The 24,399-nt window shown below is 37.6% G+C and overlaps 1 protein-coding gene across 2 annotated transcripts in view; it reads right to left on the bottom strand.

Annotated features, from left to right (window-relative positions):
* Positions 1-6,730: 6,730 nt before the first annotated feature.
* The window catches only part of LOC1272684 (protein jim lovell), a 32,770-nt gene continuing 15,101 nt past the window's right edge, over positions 6,731-24,399 (bottom strand). For both annotated transcript variants that reach the window (XM_061656564.1, XM_061656565.1), the window contains exon 5: positions 6,731-14,128. In XM_061656564.1, the coding sequence (XP_061512548.1) occupies positions 13,422-14,128 (707 nt within the window). In that variant the 3' untranslated portion in view covers positions 6,731-13,421. The remainder of the gene's footprint in view (positions 14,129-24,399) is intronic.

The raw sequence follows: 24,399 nt of genomic DNA, 5'->3' as shown, positions 1-24,399 counted from the left end.
AATTATCCGTTGGGCAAAGCGACGGAAGAAATTATTGCCTATCGCGCATTTTCTCATGCCTTCTTTTTCCCCCCTACGGCAAATTTGTCAAGCAGCTCGTCGAGCTACCCGCCCCTTGTTATTTTTCCTACCCAAGGTGGATTAATGAGATTAGGTGATGAAAAAGCACCGACAAACCGACATGACACTTCGAACAAAATGATCTTCATAAGTTGTTTCCTTATTTCAAATGAAAATACGTTAAACACTAGCGCCATCTCTATAATGATTCGCTTACTACACTGACACAGAGAGGAAACTGCTAAACCCCATTTTTGTTTTTCTTCGCAAATTCCAATGCGTATTATTTTATGTACTTCTCACATCTTTTGCATTGATTTGAAAACTTATAAAATGATTTTCCTGTGTGTTTTGTCCAATTATTCTCACAAAATCTTGCCTCACACTTCCTTCGCCATTTGTATTTAGAAAAGTTGTTTACATCGAAGCAGCAGTGAACAGAGCTTACTTTGACAGAAGTGTTCGCCTCACTGGTAAATAACAGTACTTTCGTGTGGGAAACTTTTGTAACGCAAGTGTCACGTCGGTTTGTCGGTGGAAAAAGAGCCTTTGGGGGGTCGCCATAGTTGAGGGACTTTACGTCATTTTAAAACCGTTAACCAATAGTTTCCGCCCACAAAGCATAGCAAATAGAACACATTTCTTGGTTACTACGTGCATTTTTGTATATTTCTTGATTTTATCGAAAAAATGAGATATATTATCAAAAGTTTTGATGATTTGTTTCGTCACGAAATTTAAAATCATGTAAGTAAGAGTTCTAATCTCACTTAAATTGTCCATGTGTCTTGTAGATAATGAGATATAAGTGTTAAAACAGGAAAACATAAATTATTTCTTTGATTTTATCATCAAATATGACGAAAACACAAAGAATCTCCCTATACAAAACGAAGTAACGGCACCGACAAACCGGTGACACTTGCGTTACAAAACTGTCTCACACGAAAGTACTGTCATTTGCAATGAAGGCGATCACTTTTGTCAAAATTAGCTCTGTTCGCGGCTTCTTAGATGGAAACAACTTTTCTGAGTACAATTGGCGGAGGAAGTGTTAGGCAAGATTTTATAAAAATAAGTAGAGAAAATACTCAAAAAAGTCATTTGATGGGTTTTCAAATCAATATAAATGATGTGAAAAATGGATAGAATATTCTTCATTTGAAGTTGGGGAGAAAAACAAAAAGGGGTTTTAGCAGTTTCTCCTCTGTGTCAGTGTAGTAAGTGAATCATTATAGAGATGGCGCTAGTGTTTAACGCATTTTCATTTGAAATAAGGAGACAACTTTAGAAGCTCATTTTGTTCGAAGTGTCACGTCGGTTTGTCGGTGGTAACAGGTGATGCGTACATGTTATACCCACGTTACGCTCACGTTACGCTCACGTTATATTCATAGGTGACGATTGCTCACTATATAATCTCCATATACGAAAAAGTTACTCACTATAGACCGGTGTTGCTGACCAACTATGGGTGCTTGGAAGATTTTTAATTCTTTGCGGTTTTCCTTTCTTTGAGGCAACAAGCAATGGTAGAGTGATTGAATCATTGAGGTTTTCAAATTGCAAGAAATTATTGTTTTCTTCTACCGACGCGTTGAAAGTGCATCAACAATCATCACATTATTCCCAGTGATTCTAAATAATTCTGTGGTAGAAATTCTATCCCGTTCCATACATTTGATCATGCGTAGTAGTATTATGTGGTTCAAATAAAAAGTAAGGCAAGTACGTACTTCTATCATCCAAGTGAAGTCAAATGATTCCTTGAAAGGATTGCAAAATCGTACGCTATGAACATGGAACATTTACAATTTTTCATTATAGATTATAGAGACCCAAAAATGCGGGTACAATGCAATTTAGTAAATCCTCCTGAGCTGCAAAAATAGGTCCAAATGTATATCTTCAAAATATGCAAATAACGGGTTTATATTTCCCATGGATCGATTTAGGTACGATTTGGGTTAAAAAGTTGAGAAAAAAACAAAATTTGTATAAATTTTAATATTTATTCTTCTATTGAAAGTATCTCTTGCAGGAAAAATAATCTTATGGTTCAGCAGTGGCATTACAACTGAACTGAATAGAAAAACTGAAATGAACTCCAACTCCAAAAGTAATGGGACAATAATATACACGGAACAAGGTCATTCCTTGGTCAGGGGTTTTTTTTTTTATATGAGCACATGATGAAGCAACAAAGTTGAATTACATCTGTTTCCAGCTACATTCGAATCGCAAACCGCCTGCTGCCTGCATGCCACTACGATCGAATGCGTGCATCCACGGTTGAATCGCCTGCCAGAACGGTTGAATCGCATTTCACTACGGTCGAATCGCGTGCCACTATGATCAAATCGTGAGCCGCAATCATTGGATGGTTCTACCACCTGATATTTTTAATCAAAGTGGGTATAGCCCCATGGGCCGGTCTGGTGGTACAGTCGTCAACTCATACGACGTAAAAACATGCCCGTCATGGGTTCAAGTCCCAAATAGACCGTGCCCCCATACGTAGGACTGACTATTCTGCTATGGTAACAATAAGTCACTTGCAACTTGCACAGAACGGTTCTGCACTTGCAATAAGTCACTCAAGAGCCATTAATGAGGCCCGCGATGACTGGGTAAAGGATAAATTAAATAGCTTTCTTTTCTTACTAATTAATGAAAAATTATTTTTTTACTTCTGAAAGACGAAAATCAAGATTCAATAAAAGAAAACTGCAGAAATTTGATATATTTTGTTAGTATTTTCTTATTAAAACGAGGTTTCAACTTCCATCCATTCTAAAGGTAGCATCAAAATGGCCCTCAACAACGTTGATTGTGAAGCAATGCAGTAGAGCCCGCTTTGCTGCAGCGATTATCGCCCAACACCGAATAGCCATCGAACGCACTTTCTACTGGACCGATTCACGGTATGTGATATGCTGGATGCGGTGTGATCATCGCCGATTTAGTCAGTTCATTGCCTTCCGAGTAGGCGAACTCCTGGAGACGACTTCTGTGCATGAGTGGCGCTGGCTATCAACAAAGATAAACGTAGCTGATGATGGAACGAAGTGGCAGAAGGTACCAACTGCAGATCCCGATAGTCGCTGGTTCCGCGGACCGGACTTCTTGTGGAAGCCTGAGTGTGAGTGGCCAGTTCCCGAACAATATCCCACCGACACGAAGGAAGAGTTACGGCTACACATGATGCATCATTTTGACTGGGCGGGAGAATGTTGCTGGGCGAAGCGCGGACGCTAGCGCGAACTGAAAAGTTTGGAGACCCTGATCTATGGTAAAAGTAAGGCTCAGCTCTCTACGTTATGCTAGCGTTACGCGTAAGGCCTGTTTATCGCAAACCCAAGCAGCTTTTTTTAACGCCTGTTTTAACCGCCGTGGATTAGCAAATTGATAAATAATCATGTCTTAATTTTGATTATTTTATATGATAATTAGAAAAGCAACAATTCATTGATGATTCATGAGTATAAAAAAGTTAGAATATAATTATTACGCTATTATTTTTAACAGCAATCAAAGTTGTAACAACTTTAAGAACAAAAAATAATAGATATAAAAATAGAAAAAAATAAATATAAAAAGGGTTAGTAATAAAAATGAATGTTTATATTTTTACCCAGCTATCGGTAAAATAGGATATTGAATGTAAAACAGAATTTATTAATCTCATTAATTGCTTTAAAAAGGAATCTTGGACCTAAACTAATTTTTAATCAAAATGGCCGTAAACATAAAATGTATTGGTAACAATTATATTTCATATATTTTATTAAGTTTATATATATTTTTAATATTTTATATTTTCTACTCATAGGAAATGTTACTCTAATTGAAAGCTTCAAGGGTGTTTACGAACTTCATACTTTCAGACTATTTTTCATAAACTTTAGTGCAACAATGAAAAATATTAAACCTGTTTATTACTTGCAATTAAAAAAATTAATCTCATAGATATCGATTCATCTGAAAGTAATTACCTTTTAAATTTAAAATATTTTTATTTAAATAATGTTCACTGATCGGTCACAAAACTCATGGTGTCGTTATCATGACGCCGAGCGACCGGAACTCCTTTTGAATGGGTAAGGCTCGGTAGGTTCATGTCCTTTGGTCGAGTGCATTCCGTGCATTTGTCGCGCCACTGCGGTAGACCCGGTAGCAACAAAGTCGAGACAAACTCTTTCCCCGGGTGTGGACTGCTGTACAAGCCACTCAGCACGGCTCAGCATATCTGTGTAATGTACAACATGTGAAAGGAAAATCTTAGTGTCACATAAAGTTATGCTTTATGTAATTTGGTTTAAGCTTTCCTATGCACGGCCATGGCCAACTGTCTTGCGTCCGCTACTTGGAATTAGAGTTCTGGGCGTTGCACAGCAAACCCTCCAACGTGAGCTAGTGATTTACATTTTTACATTGCAGCGTTTGAACTCATTGCGCTTTTTTGGTTTGATTTGTGAAAATTCAAATGCATCGCCGCAATGTGTGTTAACGGTTTTTTAAGCGCCACAGTAGCTCATGAGCATTAACCACACGCGAGAAAGAGATAGCGCTATGGAGGGAATAAGCGCGGACGACGGTTGACAGCAATTGGCCGTCTGGCGCACCAACACATCTAAACAGCGCGCTCAGGCGAGGGGTCGGAAGCGGAGCCAGGGACGGGTAGCTCGAAACGCTGCTCGACAAATTTGCCGTAGGAAGGAAAAAGTAGGCCTGAGAAAATGCGCGAAAGGCAATGATTTCTTCCGTTGCTTTGCCCAGGGGGTACAAATCGCAAAAAAGTATTTTCGTTAGGTCGTAAATCGCGGCGAAAACCGCCTTTTGCGGATAGGCAAATTTTACTGAAGTCCAGCGCAAAAAACCGACCCAAATTTGCGCAAAATCTGCGTTGATTTTTCCCCTGTCCCTGCACAGAAACCAGCTCGATTTTGCGCAGCGGGGAGGGAAACAGAAGACATGAGAAAACACACGAAAGGCAATGAACTCTTCCGTCGCATTGCCCAGCGGGAATGATTCGTTCCGTTGTTTTGCCCAGCGAGACTTCGAAAATATTTAAAATTGTCGGTTGGAAAGCGGAAAAAAATGGGTTGGGATCTATGTTAAAATTTTCTGTGGCGAAAATTTGGATAGTGTCATCTATCGGATAATATGATTTTGTACATACATTGTAGCGCCATCTATGTTCAGTTTTCTAGTTAAGCTGTATCAGTATAGCGCCACCTATTGGAAATTATTGATAACATAAGTTATGCTATTGTCCGAGGGTCTGCTCAACGGAGCTACAGAGCTGTTTATAATACAGTGACACTCAAAAAGCGAACAGCTCATCCATTGATGCACCCATGAGGAACGCGTTCATCCTCGCGTAAATGACTTATGGTGCAGGGTAGCTTTTATATCCTTTGGCCGCTGCCAGATACACCGAAAAAGCCACAGTAACGAAAACAATAAAAACCAAAAATAACGCTGGTTATTTGTAAACAAGCATGTTTGTTTTGTTTCCCTTAATTTTGATGATAATTTTTGTATAACAAAAGTGATATTTATGTTTAATTGCACTGTGGTTTGCACTGCAAAAGCAAACTAGCAGTAATTTCGTTAGGATTTCGCTGCGCCGATGGGTTACAATGCGTTATATCTCATTTTTCATTTTCTCTCGTAAAGGTCATTTTTAAACCTTGCGTGAAAGTGAAATTTTGCTTGTTTTTTTTTGTTGCTATATTGCATCAAATATTTTTCAGAATATGGCTTATCGTACTTTACAACAATTCAATTCTTCAACTATTGAGACTATACAACATGTTTAAATAATTAATTGATGCATTTCCGATGACCGTTATTTTTTCACCGTGAACAAAGCGGGGAATCACAAGGAACTGCATTTAATTTATTATTTCTATATTTTTTATAGTCTTGATAGTTCGGGAATTGAATATCCTTTCTTTTGGGAATTTAATACCATAAGCCATATTCTGATAGAAATGCATTGAAATATTGCAGAAAAACCCAAAATTTCACGTCCAATTTCGCTATGGTTCTAACGCGGGCTTTATGGTGGTTTTTCGGTGTGTCTGGCCTAAGAAATAATTTGTGTTGATGAAAGTTGGCTAGAAACATGGTTGAACTAGATGGAGTCTATTGGCAACTAGATAATTGGAAAGTTAACTCATTGTTCGATACTAGTTGTTATAAATGCAACTTAAGACAGTTTTTATGTTGATTTTAAATGAATCGATAGCTCCGCTCTTGAATTGTTGACGACAGCCCTAAATTGAGGTCGATTTCTGTCCTACATAAACGGATAGAAGTCGAGTCAGTATAAATATAAGCGATAAATAAATATATTGCATAAAAATAATCGAATAAAAAATAATAACAAATAAAACCTGGCAAGTCAGCAGTATAGTAAAAATTAGCATTTTAAGCTCAATAAACCGACATTCAATCACACGAATTCAAACTAGGCGTTTGTCTGTTCCTGGCTAAGTCGGACGGTAAGCCTCCGGTCTCAGCCTTCCCAACGAATTCAGATCCGTTGAGGAAACTTTATGAATAATTCTTGAAGATGGGATATAGCAAACACAATTAAATGCATTTTTTAGGTAATTGAATTACAAAATGAAATATCAGGTGTACAATAAAAAAAACGATGTTGATCAAGTCATTGTTTTTATTTTTTATTGAATTTTCGTTATTGTTTTATAACAGTAAATATCAATTAGTGCCAAATATGATCATTACACTTTTCACAATTTCGAAGATTTTCAATATGGTTCTTTTAGCCGGATGCTTAATTTGGTTTTAATGTTCATTTTAGTATTCCCTCTTTGCAAGTTTCTTTATACAGTTTTCGTTCGGGAGAGCTTTACTTACTTAGGACTATCCTTTCGGCTGCTTGATGGAGCGAATGTTGGCTTTGGTGTTTGACAAATCTTTTTTGTCCAACTCCTGTACCTTGCTATGCGACTTTTTGCAGTCTGTTCGATGCCTGTCTTTTCAATAATTGTACTCAAATTGAATAGAGTAATATGAATTTCGTTTTGTCACCTATGGTTTATATAGGATTCGTCAAAACAAAGTCTTATAGTTGATAACTAAACTGAATAGTAGAGTTACGGAAAGTATAAGAATCGAGCCATCATACTAAAAGTAATAGTATCTGCTGTGTACTCGCACTGGCCATTCCTTACTTTACAGACGTTCGAACCATACCAAATGCATGAAAGTGGTGTATCACTGTTCTTACAAACTGCAAGTGTGTTTTGCGGTGCAAATAATATTGTTTAATTCTAGTTTGAATTTGTCAGTGTTTTAATTTACAAATGCTATCAAATAATGCAACCGTTCGGTATGATTTAGTTTATCAATTTCACATCTTTCACAACTCACACATTTTCGTTTCTTGTAGACAATTTAGGTTTTTGGTTGTTTTGTTTTATATTTACGATTCTTACGTTTTGCAATCATAATTTTCGTCTAAACAACGTTAAGTTGATGTTATTTTCCTAGAGAGATTTGGTTTTATCTTTTACTGCCACTACATTGCTAAGATTTTTTTTGTGTTATAAAGAGAATAATTATACACGAAAACGCCAGTTCGTACTTTCTACATCCAAATATTATTTTTTTGATGTTGTCTTGAGACATCTCAAAATTTACCGGAGCTAAATGTCTTGCTCGTTTACGTTTTTCATAGATATTTACACAATTGCTAGATTTGTAAGATACTCGATAGAAATGAACTGCAATACACAACTCTTAAGGCCGGGCTACATTGATCGTACTCCGAAGCGTAATTTCGATTTTCACTAGCGCATCTGGCGACGGCTGGTGGAAGCTTTTTTTGGTCATCAAGGGAATGGTCGTGCCGGATCTCAAATTTAAGTTGTTTTTTCACCGTTTTTTGATGCGAAAACGACTGAAATACTTGCACAACATATTCATCTATCAATTACAAAGCTTTTCCAGTCCAGTTAAGGTAAAAACATGGAAAAATAACAAATTTTCTGGAGCGGCTCCAAATTGTTTGGAAAAATGCTTCGGTCAGCCGCCGCCAGGTGCGCTAGTGAAAATCAAAATTACAGCAGAGAGTACGATCAATGTAGCCCGGCCTTTAAGAAACAAATGAACAATAATAATGAACAGAAGATAGAACAATACTTATCACATTGTATGGTTGAGAGAAAATAACAAGATACATCATCATTTTTAATTTACCATGTTGGTTGTACATAGACATATTGACATAAATATTGTTTTTTTTTCTGCTGTTTTGGTTGTTGTTGTTGTTGTTCGTGGTAAATTGAATCGCGAAAGAGTACCTCGTGATTCAATTAATATCTACCCAGGTTGCTGGTTGCTATGCCTTAAATGTAAATGTATTGTGGTAAAAATAGAGCACTGGTTGAAAGCCCGCAAACAACGTCATGGCATATCAACATCATTTTGTGTACAACTTGTAAAGATCAGAGCGTCAGTTAGATTGGAAATTGATTTTCTAATTTCCTGTCCAACCACCATCCCGCCAATTACGTGTTCGTTGACGTGCTATACTTGTATTGTTGCACTAAAATGGTTTGCCAAACATTAGTTTATGTATATGAAATTCATTAAATTACCCTGTTTCTTATTCATTTGTTGTTGCATAAAACGGTTGCTGCCTGGTTTCTACAGCATATTCGCGTTTATGTTTCTACTCCAATGCGAGTGTGCGTGAACTCCGGGCGTGTGCTTTAATGATGAGAATAACATGGATTTGGGTATTGCAACACATGCAAAAGGAAACAATATATTAATCCATCACTCTAATGGTAGGCTTAAATAATAAATACTAGGCATGTTTGATTCTCGGATTGTCTATGGTATAATGGTAGATAACAGAATAGAATAAATCAAATGCAATTGAATGCTTTCGGCAGCAAAATCAAAAACTAGTATAATAAGCAGCTATTTGGTAGTAATAGTATGATTCACGTTATCGTTGTGGCACTGTGTGGGAAGAATAGAATAGAAAAAAAAACAACTAACATACAATACTACACACTTCATAATCAGGCACACACGTACAGACACGCACGCACATGCTCGCATTAGTGATGCTAGGTTCGAGTTCCTGATTTGTACATATGGTTTACATAATATTTTATCCTGTTCATGTTTTGTATCGTTTCACAGATTCACATTTTGCTGTGTTATGGTTGGTACACCCGACACGATCTTTTTTTTATAAGCTTTTATCGTCGTTTTCGATCATCGTTTTGTTATGAACACCAAGGAATCTAATTATCCTCATCGTCATTCTTCGTATACTATTTATTACAAGAATGACATTTTAAAACACAAGTGATAAATAAAATGTTTGATTAGCCCGAATATACTGTATTTTTAGTAGTATATGCTATAAATTTTACCATTCCGTTTACCATTTAGTTATTCTTAAGGGTTATGCACCCTTCACGCTTATAAACTTTATAATTCCTTATGTATACTTCCGTACATTTCCCTTACATTGTGGCATTGTATTGAAGCCTTGTTTTTTTGTATTGGTTTGACATTTGTACATTTATTTTTTTTTACAATGATTCGAAATGATTCTTTCTGTGTAGTGTTCAAAATTTCTAGCTCTATCGTTTCTACCGTACCATTTTGACACCTTTTTGAAGCTGTAGTTCGTATTCCTGTGTGAGTGAAATCGAATAAAATTGAAAAAAGGTCATCCCGATTTTGTCAACTACTTGCGCAATTCAGTAATAAGCAGCTACCTTCGAATAATACATCAGATGGCGATTCGCGTCAATACTATGTTATGCAAAAAAAGAAAACACTTTGTCGACTGCTATTATCATATACATTTAACATAACGCATTTGGCCGAGTCATACAACGCTTAACTCCGCCTTGCAGTCTCGGATGATTTTACATTCCCAGTAGTGCTGTTCCATGTACATAATCCTGCAACCTTACATTTGACTTTGGTTGTATAGAGTTCAGGTTGTAGAGTCATTCTCTTGTTTGGATTGATCTTTCACGATGCATTGTATGTCTTTGACAGTGCCAGTAACAATGATCATGATTTGTTTGTTTGTGTCTATTGCTTCTTGTAATGTAGCATATCCGTTTTGCTCTGTAAAATACTCTCTGCTATCTGTCTAGCTTGTTACGTACTGTGACCTGTTGTGTGTGTGTGTTGTATAAAAATAGTTGTAAAAAAATGTGTTCTTCTCGTAGACGACCGATTTGGCTCGATTGATCTGGTAGTGTGTAAAAAGGCAATGTAAAAATTAGTTTGTTTAACTTAGCTATGGATATTGTAACTGTTTCTAACAGTGTTGGTACTATCTTGTAAATAATAAAAAATGTATCAATTCCAGCCGACGCCCTCGACCTGCACTGTCGAAAGAATTAATTTGACGCTTTTGCAATAGCTTCCATGGGAGGCAAGCAAGGAACTGATTTCATGGCTTGCCCCGTGGGAAGTGTTATGTATATTTTGCAGATATTAGTTGTTTTTTTTTAATCCATAAGTTATTTTGCGTACTTTCGTATTAAATCCTCCATACGCGTAAGCGAGGGCGCCCACTGAGAGGAATCAGAGTTTTCTTCTTTGACTTATTTGGTAATATTGTTCAACAAATAACTGTTGTCAGTTTTATTGTATATATGTATATTGATTGAGGAACTATTGGTTTTGGTTGCTTGCAGTTATATCAGCTGACTATTTGCTTTGTGTTCTGTATATCTATTGCATGCTAGTTTGTCAGGTTAACTGAATCACATACGCCAGTATGCTTTCAATATTGCACGAAGAAATTGAAATAAAAGCATAACTATTTAACCATTCATCGATAGTAACTCTGTCACTTATGAGTTCAAATGTGTACGAACGCACAAAAGTGCGAATCGACTGTTAATTGGTTGCTTTCAGGTAACCTAAAAATATCTTTTGCTTAGTACATTTGTTACCTTGGAACTTGTATGTGTGTCCATTGCTGCACTTCAATATAATGCGTGCATGATACTTTCTTATTGCACGTACAAACGTAACTGCGCCTCTTCTTCGTGGAGCTTGTATATGTAACCTGGTTATTTTATCAATTGAAACAGTTTAAATTCTCTTAATGCATTATAATGCTTCGTGGGTGTGTGTGTGTGAATTAAATATGGTTTGCTTTGTGTTAACTGAAAACAATGAATCCTGCACGGTAAAATAAATTAATAAAATAATGAAGAAAATAACACAAAATCTAATTCATACAATCTGAAACTTATATGTAACACGGTGAGGCACGGCCCGGATGTCTATTTGTAAGCACCGAAGGCTCCTATAAGGCCGAACGCTGGGTATAGGTCGGCGTGATCGCGTAGGGCCATTACGCCAAAGAAGAATAACTAATAATGTGTGATGTTTTTCAGTCTTATTCCATGCCGATGCATTTGATTCGGCTTTTCATAGGTGTGAAGATTCGGATAAGATGTTTCATTTCTTGTGTGCTAGTACATCCTGCATACTGAAACGGTAAGAAAACTGATGGATCTAGAAAAAAACGGATGAAAAACAAAAAAGAGTTTAAATCATACTACCAAACAAACAAATCATACTGAAAACCATGAAAAATAAATCGAAATCAAACAATTGAACAAAATGAAAAGGATTCACTATTTTAATAATATCTGATTTATTAATACTGTATTGTTCATCTGGTTTGCTTAGCCCTTCTTTGAAGTTACGCATTGTTTCGATGTATTTACTCTCGATTGCTTTCGTCTACTGGATATAACATAAAATTAAATAATATTAAAGATCGTTATAACTTAATAGGAATCAGAAAGAAATCAGGAAGCAATGTTTTTCTATTTAGCATCACGTATTTGCAACAAAACAATATAGAATCAAAACAGGAATCAATAAACGTATGTAGATACAAAAATACACCCCGGAAAATAAGGTATTGTACCAAATAAATTGCATTCATAATTGCGTCCGACCTTTCATAACTTATTCACTTAACTAGTAGCTTGATGTATAAATAATAAAAATATGAATAATTTTTTAATCTGCTTCCACATTAGCATAAAATATAAATGAGAGCATCGCAACATATGCATGACAGCGATGCTGTCTGGGCTGGTGTTGCGTTGTTGCCATTATGCATTACTTATGTGCGATTTCTGCTCGTTATCGTAGTATGGTTGGTTCTATTGTTTCTTTGATTAAAACTTACTCAAAACTTAAGATTACTGTTCAGGAAGCACGTATTTTCTCTATTTGATGTACAACAACCTCATTGCGATAACACAGCAGTCGTTGCACTGTCCTATGTGTTTGTTCTGGGATTTTACTGTTGCACCATTTGACACGTGGTTTAAAAAAGTAACGATCTATCCCCGCCTGTCTATCTTCACCACTAAAATGCTTTACAAAAAATAAAATTGGATGATGGTGTTGTTGAAATGTAGCATCGTTGTCTCAACAGAATGTCTCAATTGTTATTGTTATCGAATAAATTATCTTGCGGATGTGGATGATCTTGCGACAGAATGGAGTACACAGATAAATTAACAACATTCAAATAGCCAGAACACGCTGTACAGATTGAACTAAAATACTGCTATAAAAATAAACCAGACGTAAGTCTTCCAACAAATAAATTGTACGTGTAGTTTATGTTTTATGTTTACAAAAAACTTATATGCTGTTCGTCCCATCATCTTTGCACCCCCTTACGTTTCATTGCAAATGACCAGTCTTAGATTTTAGCCGACTACGTAGGCATTATGTTCAGTTACATCGTTCAGATATTGCCACGTAAATCGCACCCGAATACACACGGATATTGCAGTAACTTTTGTTTTGCAGTTGCACTAAATAAGACAACCAATTTTACTAATTAAATCCAAACGATATTGCTTGCACTGAACATAGACCAACCAGAGCTACTTGAAGCGATGCCATTTTGCCGTGCATCTTAAGCATGCATGCATGGTGGACTGTTATCAAAAATCATCCTATTTCTTTGTAAGCACACATGACTCGTCATCTCAGCACATCTTAAAGTACATTGCTGCTCGATTGTTTGATTTTGCAAACGTATTTCTTCTCTATGGACTATCACTCCGTAAATGATAATACAAAACACAACATTGCGCGCGCAAGAGGGTATGTTTTTTCCGATTTGCAGAAGCAATAGGTGAAACATAAATACAGTTAATTTAGCTAAGGTGACAACAACTATCCTTCGTGTTGGATGCAACGGCTAGCCTGTTTTCCATTCCACCAAGCCTTGTGAGATCAGGGGCTCATTAGACGTGGGTTTGCGAGTGGAGTGAGCTAACGAATCTTAAATATTAGTCCTGCCCATTCTGCTGGTATATCTCCCGGCGACTGTCCGCCAGCTGCTCCGATGAAGGTCGATTTAGGGCTAGCGGTTGAGGAAAATCATCGTCCAGCGATTGTTTCGACCGGTCACTTTTACAGTCCTCATCGACGGACATCGGCAGCGTGTGTGCTGGGTGTCGTTCTGGTGGCAGAAGGTTCAGCATGCTCAGCGGAAGCCCTGGAAATCCGCCCGGGAAATCCGGATAGAAGCCACCGGGGAAAGGGTTAAACAATGGATTTGGGCTGGACAAGAGATCGGGCTCGGATGATGCCGATCGTGGCCCTCCACCACCATTTCCGCCGTGCCCCCCACCGTTGGGGCCATTGTTGCCTTCCCGTCCTGCCCCGCTGCCTGAATGGTGACTGTGACGCAGGTCGGAATCTTTGCTTTCCTTGTTTTTGTCCTTGTTGCTATTACTAACACCCATCTGGAGTAATTCAATCGGTGGCCCACTGATGCAGTCTTTTCGAAGCTGTTCCAACTTCAAGCTTTTGCCGTACTTGCCCCTCACGTACATAAGCAGAGAATTGTAAGGAATGCCAAAGATACGCGACGCCTGACTCGTAGTCATTTTCTTGTTCCACACATGTTGCAGTGCTTCGGTGAGCTCTGCGTTAGTCCAAGATCGGGGTGGTCCACCTCGGGGTGCGGAGTGTTGTCCCTTTGGTCGATTCACTAAAAGTAGATACAAAAAAAAACGAACATAATTAATAAATAATAAGTTTAAACCGCACTATCGTTTGCCAAGTGGCTATGTCAATTGTAAAAACACTACACGAAGAGAAAAGTAAGTACAATGAAAGTAGTAGGAATTATCTTCAAACGGATGTGATGGTCAGCTCCAATTGCTCTATATTTTTGTACAGTGTGACTGTGGTGATCACTTGTTTACAATGAAGTGACTTGGAAAACGTGACTAAAGGGAGGAGCTTACCAGCAAAACGGCTTCTACCCTTGAAAGTCTGTGTAGTGCCGATATAGTTTGTTTGATGTGTGTAAAATTTGGGCTGTGAGCCGTCTCTGACACATTGGAGGCAGTAATCCATTTGTCCAATTACAGGAACAAGTATCGGTCAATTAATTATCATAGAGCGCAGCCCAGCCTTCTGACGTATTGCGGTTCCCCTCGGTCGACAGGAGCGTCCTCTGCAGTATCATTATCTATATGTTCTATAGCCGGTAACCTTTTTCTCCCAGCATGTGTGCATCAACCAAAGTGAATCAGCTCAATGTTGAAGATTCGTGTCGCAGGGCTAGCAACACGTTCGTGTCGATGAAATGATCTTCTTCCAAATCTGTTGTCCGCGCCGCTGATAGTTAGCATTCTTGCAATACCTGCATGAAAGCAGACTGATTTTCATCGAATCATCATGACTTGTTCACTTTCGGCGCTGTTCATCTTTGTTGTATTTTGCTATCCGCTTGCTTCAAAATATCCGTTTAACCGTGTTTAGTTTTCATCAATACGGTTCGTGCGGTAGACTTTGTGGGGTTGTAACATTTCACGAATCGGTACCATTGAAACGTCGCCAGCGTAGTGCAGTATGATTTGGAATGATTGCAGCGGGCGGGATAACGCGTCTTGTTAACGTTTTCGTTTTTCTCAACAAACGCAAATTGAACATTTGCCTACTAATCTGGCCCTCGGACGGGGTTATATGTGTGAAAGGAGAAATGTATTATTATTTTATTGCTACAGTCAGCGTGATCGTGCAACTAAAAAGAAGGTTAGCCTGCTTTCCACATCGAACTCGGCTTGTTTTGGGATGCTTTTTTGGTCGATATAGCTCTCCCATCTACGTATATGCATAGAAACTGATCTATGTGATATTTATTGTACAAACAAGTCACACATTGTTAGGCTTGATTTCATTTAATCCAAAGGTGGTGGGAATGATTTTTATCTCGTAACAGATGCTTTACACTGTTTAATTGAATTGAATTGAATGTTAAAAAAGGAAAAATAAACCAGATTCATACGAAGCCCAGTTTTGCGCGCATGGTTCAAACCCCGTACATGCTCGGTACGTAAAACAGATATTATTGTGTTAGCTTAAGTTTGTGCTGACCAGCTAACGTTCATTCTGAACCAATTGCACGAGCCTCGACACTAGCGAATCGTATGCTGACAGGCCATCGAACAGCAAAATCGTGACTGGTACAACTATCACATAAGATCAGTCTCATCATGCGGTGCCTGCATACGATGAGACTCGTACCGGATATGAATCTTGGACCGGCGACTTTCAAAAGCTCACCTTTAATTCAATTCTTTTTTGAGGTGAGAAAACTCACGTCTCTCTTCAAATAGTCGGCCTCTTTTAGCCAGCCGCTGCATGGTACGAAATCATTTGCATCGTTGATTGTAATGAGTTCGGTGCGAGGGAATAAAATGTGTAACATACATTCCACAACCAGCATCATGCTGGGTTAGAACCAATGTGCCGTATTTTGGAGACTCATTATTTTAAAACAGATTAAGTCGGTGTTATAGTAAATATAGTTTTAGAGAAACAAACAGCAAACTCATACCTACACGCAAAACTCTTAAATTGAGAATGAGAATTTATTATGAAGCTTTTAGTTTAACAGCTGGTAGTCTCACAGTTAGAAAAGCAAAAAACACTGTTTCAACTCTTGCCTTTTTTTGTTGCTGCTAAAATGGATAAAGGGATTTCAAAGAGGTTTCAGTCAACGTAACCGCTATCCAAAAGACTTTGGATAGCGTCAGTTTTTGCGATTTTTATATAGTTTGTACGTAACCGTTTCTGGTACTATTCAATGTGTAACCATGTGCACAAGTACAATCAAAATTGTTTTTTTTTTATCTCATTTCATTCAATTTGTCTGCCGTAAATAAAAAAAATCGAGCCATGTCTTGTTTTTGTGTATTTTGTACGTTCGAAGTCAAAAACAACCGTGTGAACCGTAGGATCGGTTGAAGGTCCTTCATTTTCAATTTTTATTTGCGGTTGAAGTCAGCTCGATGATGATGATTCTGCAGTGAGATAAAGTCCTTTCGCTACAGCGGTATGATTTTCGTTTCGTACTTCCTTTCATGCACTTTATCATCTGTCCGACACCAGCCATACGCGAAAGTAAGTGAAATCCTTTTCAACACCTTCGTTCGAGATCAATTTTGAAAGGAACAAATTGATCTAGGATGATCATTTATTGCCGTATGCCGTACGCGGTTGAGCTTATAAAAAGAGTTTATCGATGGAGATGAGAGAGTTTTGACTCCCTTTCAATTAAGTTGAAGTGCTTAGGTTGAAGTGTAGATTCATTGATGATCTGTACTTCATAGGCACTTTGGAGAGCAATAAATACGAAGGCCAATCACTATATCGAATAGAACATTTAAAATATGATCCAATGAGATTAGTGGACCTCTAACCAATACAGTGCATATTAATAATGTATGTCTTCACTATCCGGGTGCTTTTTACTGGAGTTAATGTGGATCCAACAGAATCACTAAAAAACACGTGAACGTGAAATGTAAACCACCATCTACAATGTTTGAACCCCAAAAGAAAATTTGTAGAATTTATGCCGAGAATTTTGTTGTCGGTTTGATAATTTTGATGAATCAACCTTTAAACACTTGCGGGAATGGTGCAGTTCAAGTTCAAAAGAAGAGTTTAGTTTTTTTTTTATACCGCGTAGTCTCAGTTTGCTTAAAGCTATCCGTTGATTTTATTAAACGAACGATAACGATATCCGTTTTATATGCGTTGAACAGTTGAAACTTCACTCAGTCGTTATTTATCATTTTAGACAGTTTCTCCAATTAGAAAACATTATCTGTTAACATGTATGTAAACTCACTTTCATGTTCAATTAGCAAACATTTACTGTGTTTTGTTATGTTATTTACTAACATGTATTTAACATATTACATTCCAGAGGTTATAATATACTGCAAGCTCTGAAAGTTGTTTTCAATTTCAATTAACTTCGTTTAATTATATTGTTACACAAATAATACAAATAGTTAAAAAAAAACAGTTTTTTTTATTTTTATCAATAATTGAAACGGATTGATTTTCTTCTACCGATTCAACTGACTCTATACCGGACCTCGCAACGTTTATAGTCATCCAGAAGTCAACTGATCATTTACAATTCCCATCCTCAAGTTCGGTTTGTGATGTGCTTGAGGTTGATTCGGTGGTGATGTCTAAATATGCAATTAATTGAATTGATTGAAGTAAAAGAAATTGATTGAATAAAAAAAACACTTTTAAGGTAAAGAGGAAGTAGATCAAATGAAAAAAAGAAACCCAAGAAACGCTACACGATACCAGTCAATACGCCCAGTAAACGCAAACCCGTAAAAAAGAGTTGTGGCGGAGAGCTTCAAATGGAAGACGGCAAAAACGGTAGTCGACTATTTTGAGAAACAGTAGGTGAGAATAAAGCCGAAGAGTTCTTTTCGCTGGACAATGGCCAGGAAGGTAAGGTGTGTTATTATCTTCCCTGTGGTCCGTTGCTCTTTCTCGTTCTGGACCTTACTGGATCTAGGGGAGCAGAAGAGAGGTCTCGCGAGGGTTTGAAGGCGCCAAGGCTGATGATGTAGGGCGCTTAAATTCTGGTGCTAGTGTAGAAACAAGTCCTAAGATGTGTCTGGGTTTACTCGGTTATGGGAAAGTTGTGCTTTTGAATGGTAGCTTAAGTGAGTCTCCGACAATTGATTGGCGTATCAAGCCTGCACAGAAATAATATGAGTACTGTTAGATTCATCCTGTGATTTTCTAGGTTTCGTATAAAGTTCCCGGAACCATGACCGGTAAACGTTTCCGGATCGACTAAGAAGCTCAGCCACATCAGCCATCGCTACCATATGACGTTTCAATACATATGATTGAATCGATTAGCAAGAGGAATTAGCGAGTAATGTATTTAGCAACGCATTTCTCGAAACAGGTAATTTCCACTTTTTAGGCTTCATGAAAGCGCTTACAGAGTTTCTATTCGTTTTGAGCATGAGTGATGCATTGGACTACTAATCGTTACTTTGCTTACAGTGTTTTTGGTATATTGATTAAAAAAGTACTATTTGTCGTTATTATAAGTGTCATTTGGCTTTAAATATTGTAAACGATCGTCGCACGAGCACCAAGCTGCATGTCGTTTGATGATCTTATGCAGAGCAGACTTATGATCGGATTCTTCTTTGCTCAAACATCGCTCATCGATCGGTCAAACGTGTTTCATTCAATAGAGTCATTATGGTCTACCGCTCCCTTTTCTGGATACAATCATTCAATTACTCAATTTTCCACCGAAAAGATCACCGCTATCGTTTGCCATTTGTGATAGGCTAATACGGGACTTAGGTAGACCAGAAGGATGCATGTATTTAGTGCCTCGAAGGCGTATGGCGTATTTGATCAAATACAATCAGTTTTGACCCATAGCGAAGACAGTTTGAAAAGGGCAGACTCGTTTGAACAATTTTCAAATTAAGGATAGTTCAGACCGTTAACATATCAGCTCACGTAATGATAGTCATTTTGTACACATTTATTCTGCATATGCGCTGCACTTTATGGCTTTAGGAATAACGGTCGTAGTACACTCGGTACCGCACGTCTTCTTCGACTAACGAAAACGCTTCAATTACCTTCCACCCACCGACGCAGAGGTAGATTGTCAGCGTCCAGAGTATGTGTGTGTGTATCGCTTTGGGATAAATAAAAAACGGTGTGTCTTCGAACAATTGGTAAAGCAACGCCAGCGGCTTACGGGACTGATTGATGATTTATCTTGATCGTTTGCAATGGCGGTTATCTATAGGTTTGTTTTTGCTTCAATTTTTCCGATCCCTTACACCCATCGACTGCTCTTATGCAAAGGCGCTGGTGCTAGGGTCTATTGTGCTCGGTACGCAAAGGTATGGCACTTTTATTTATTTGCTTACAGCAATTTGCGGCGAATTGTGCAAGTGAGTAGACGAGGCAACAAATCTATAGTATGTTTTCATTTTCTACCCTTTCAATCGACTGAAGTTAAAACAGAGATTCGGGGTGGCATAAAAGCGGCATACTGGAAAAAGGTCGATAGTCAATAGTGGTTGCCAATTTAGCTGCAGTGGCATGCAGCCAAAAGGAATCCGATATCTATTCACTTCCTTACCAAGAATGATGGGTGGCCATATGGTGGGCCACAACGAGAAACAGAGTCGTGGGTTTTTAGTTGTTGTTGCTGAGGATTTTCTTTGGGATATTACATGTGCAATAGAAAACATCGTCATAGAGAACGTTCATAGTAGGACTGCAAAACACACTAGCTCACTCAAACAATGCAACCCCTGTATTATTGTTGCTCTTATTTTTCGTTTTAGCTTTGTTGTTGTGCTGAATCATCTATTTCGCCATTATTTGCATCTGCATAAAGCTACCTCCATGAATGAAGCAAAATAATTATTTGCATGTATAAAATATTAAAGAACAAGTAATATAGGGGGTTTCAGCGGTTCTGATACTCTGAACACCTTGTGAACTTATGTCATAGTCGATTAAATCACAAATAAGGCATGAATGTATCACTTAATGTCACAGACAGTGCAGAACATATGCATACTTTATCAGGTCATATAATATACAGTCATTATCCGATATACGCTACGGGACCGAGCGCAATAGCGTATCTCGAATTTTCGCGTATAGCGGATTCCTATGGAAAAATAGTTTACACTACCGGTTCGAGGGTTGAACAATATCGCCCCAGAGTTTTGCTTTTGAACATTAAAGAAATTCAAAAAGAGCATAACATATTTCAAAAAATGAAAATATTTGCAAAAAAAACACATGGAGCTGTCAAATTTAAAGGAATTGCGTACTGCGAATTCGAGTATATCGAGTATCGCGTACTGCGGATAATTGCTGTACCCAGTATATTTACAGAATAACTACCTCGTACATCATGTCAACATAAAGTATTGTAAGAAAACTATTTCCATTAAGAAGAATGCTTTGAAGTTTTGGATTGGTTTTAGCAATTAAATATTACCAAAAGCCGTATCCTGGTCTTCAATGGACACTAGAAGTGTTTATTTTAAGCAGTATGACCGTAATTTGACCCTAACCAGAAATATGTTTAGATTACTTCTCGTGTTAAGTATGCGAAACATACAGTGGCGCCCACCTAAAGTCCGACACCATATATTTAATTGTATCTTCTTTTTTCCTCATGCAAAAAAAAAAACAGAAAGATATCTTGAAAAACCTCGGAAAACGATTCATAAATCTAAAAATGTATGACATTTATGCGGTCCAAGAAAAGTTGAACAGTCTTCATGTTATAGCAAAATGACCAAAGATAATGGCAAGTGTGCCAATATTGACCAGTACGGTTCTAAAATCGTTTCATATCAGTCGTCAGAGGTCCATCGATTATGTTGGGTGGAATGCGTATTGTGTAGGAAAGCTTTCTGTATTATAAATGGCTGTCTTTGGTTATCTAGTACTTTGTTTACCATTAGCAGAGAAAAAGTAACTAATATATTAAAAAACTCATTAAACAATGAGCTTGGACAATTTTGTTACTCAAAAACATGCTATACTGTGCAGATGTTTCCACACAAAGAAGCAGAATGTTTCAATTATTTTGCCGGTGTCTGTGATCAAGCTTTGACCTATCTCGAATGATGTTTCGCTCCAATCAAGCTACGATCACGATTTATACCTACGAGCTCACTATCTGCTTGCAGCTTTGTGTCTTTGTGACTTTCCAAAAATAACACGACATCGAAGAACTCAAACTATTGCGCATAACTATGTGGCGGACCGTTGTAGGTCGCTTTTTTCGCGCCAATCCAATCGAGAGAGAGAATCGGGAGCTTTGATCTTCAGGTACCGCACTCGTGCCGAGGAAAGCGCCGCTAAGAATCAATCATCGGTCAGCCGCCGAAAGCAAGTAAACTTTTCGATAAAATTATTTCAAGAATGTGCGACCAATAACGGCGCTACCCGCTTAACCATACACACACAAACACACACACATACTCATACACACACAATACTCTCTTTCTCTAATCGCTGGAAACAGATGATCTACACTGTACAAAATTTCAAGTTTACCCGTACTCGCATCGTTGGCTTTCGGCGTTTCTAGCAAGCAACACCTGAGTGTGGTCCTACAGTAATCGTTCTCGTGTGCTTCCTGTGCGCTTTCGTCAAAAAGATGCCGCAAGGATTATCGCGCGGAACAGATTACCGGCTTATGCTGGGGGTCGGAGAGTTTCCATTTGGAATCATGATGATTAATAATTTCCCACATTGTCATGTCGCTTCATTTAAATCATTTATCTCTTTCTACTGTCGTGAGAAGAGTGGAAACTTTTTCAAACGATACGGCTTTCGATACACATTCTATCTTTATCCTCATCACCATAATCGAACCCGTCGGCATCACCAACAGCTTCTTTAGATTATTTGGTTCAAGGTATACTTAATAAAGGGCACGGTTGCAGAGATCGCAAAGTTGGTGGTTTATCGAGTGCGTTGCTTTGCAGCTCACGCAGTTCCCTTAGTTTGGATACAACAACCATACATTTCAAACTAAACTCAGCATACGTGAGCGGTTCACTGATGCACAATGTCATCACCCGTATAATATACTGGGTACTGGGGGAAGTGTTTGTTTCTTTTTTATGTTCTCGCTCGAAACCTCGTTTGTGTCATACAAAATATATTGTGAAAGTTTCAGATGTATGCTATCCCGGGCCGATATGATAAAGCTACATTCTCAACTACGGCGGCTTTCATTTATTTATGATCATAACTCTCTAACCTAATCAGCCACCGAGTGCTAAGGCAGGCCTTAGGCTGATTCATCTTGCACGAAACATAGAAGACGATAACGATTTCAACCTTACTGCGCTTGCAGTGTGACGCACGTGTACACATGCCACATAGTAGCTTCTCAGTATATGGTGAATTCGGGGAGAACAAAATTAATGACATGTTTATGTAAAAAGTATTAAAGCCACAGCGACTTGTTGGAAAATATTGACGAAACGCTTCTATCATCAATGTCTTTCCATCCCACCTATTCAATCAATTCTTACATACCAGGACTGCCATACTGGGTAAATGCCATGATTGAAGAGTGATAACTCTAAATGACTAATTTTATAACCTCTCTTGTGGCATTGGATAAAAAAGAGAGGTTTACAGATTTTTAATACTGTGAGCTATGGTGACATTTTTGGATTGTAAATTGCCGGCTTCAAGGTACACTCCTCAAATTGCACGACTTATCAACATGCTCATCATGGGTTCAAGCCTCATATGGACTGTGTACCCTATACATAGGACCCATTTAAATAAAGAGGAAATGAAACAAAAAACAAAATAAATGCTTAGTTGCTTTAGTGAGGTTAATGTTAAATAATAACGTAATAGTCACAATTAAAACGGTTAAATCTTTTAAACTAGTAAAATCTTAATAAACTATGCAAACTAAAACAGAACAATTTAAACACGGAATGATTGAAACATTTGAAAATGGATGTTCATTACGTGTGTATTACGTATGCTGAAAATGTGTTGTGGTACGAACAGGTTTCATGGTAACAATTGCTAGCGATGAGCCCGCACACCGTCAACCAAGCAAGCTTTAATAAATTGTGAGTTTATTGTTTTCTGATGTGTTTTATTGCCCAGTTGGTTGATAATGCGCGACATATCCGCCCAAATTTTTGTATGGATAGTGCATGTTCTTGGTTTGTTACAAGAGAAGAGCAATTTCTACGGTTGCTTATTATGTTACACAAATTTAGAGCATATAGTATATACTATCAATGGTGTTGAAGTAATAAAAAAGACTGTTCCACTAACTTCGGACGGTTTCGTGGAAGAGTACGGAATTCTTCAGGATCAATTACGGAATTCTTCAGGATATACATATCTTATGGCTACAATTACAGGAATTTTATAATAATTATTTTAATAGGGTAAATGTACCAGTATTGGGCAGGTTAGTGCAGCGGTTTCACTAAAACTGCTTGTACACTTACAATTTTTATTACTTTTCATGAAAGTGACATTATTATATTAACACTGTTTTTGTTCCCATTTTCGGCAGTCTAGTCCTATTTTCTGCAGGCTGTGCACCTAGTTTCGGCAACACGAATATGGGTCTGTAAACATTTCAATTAATGCCAATAGGTAGATAAAATGTTTAAAACAGTGTTACACTCTCACTTTCCTAAGATTTATGTTGAAAACTACTAAAATTACTAATTTTATGTTGCCCATTTTGGGCATTTTGCTGGCAATTTTACAGTAATTTTGATTTGAATTACAGTAGAACGTCGATTATCCGGGCAGCTCGGGACCGGACGGTTAACGGTTAATCGATTTGCACGGATTTGATAATAATATCGAATTGGTGATATTTGATATAAGAAATGTCGTTGTATGTGTCGACATACACATTGGAGTTTTCTGATCAAGTTTTAAATAAATATTCAACGAAATCAAAAGTGGGTTATTGTTTCAAGTTTCGGTAGGAGCCAACAGCATTGATCTGTCAAAAATCAACATTCACCGTGTACCTATTTTCGACAGCATTTAAAGTGAATAATTATTTGTTTTTCGTGATTTTAAAATTCCTAGCGGGCTAGAATAAATTCTAAAACCATAGAATCTTTCATAAAAACCACACTTTCATTGTTTTGGTGCTCTGATTCTCTTAATAATGAAACCTGCCTAACTATTGGCTAACAGCAAATCTGCCGATACATGTTGAACTCTGAACATTTCGTTTGATATTTTGAAACATATGAAAGGAAATGATGTGATACTTCGTATACGAATAACAAATGAGCATATCTATATTTAAAAAATATATGCGGAGAATATTTTCAACGTTTTTTTGAGTAATTACACGTTTTTAGTTACCCTGCCGAAAACAGGTACCCTGCCGAATACTGG

The sequence above is a fragment of the Anopheles gambiae genome, chromosome 3 (genome assembly GCF_943734735.2).
Source record: "Anopheles gambiae chromosome 3, idAnoGambNW_F1_1, whole genome shotgun sequence".
Classification (NCBI taxonomy): Eukaryota; Metazoa; Arthropoda; class Insecta; order Diptera; family Culicidae; genus Anopheles; species Anopheles gambiae.
Note: the sequence above shows the minus strand (reverse complement) of the source record. Positions and strands in the feature narration are given on the sequence as shown.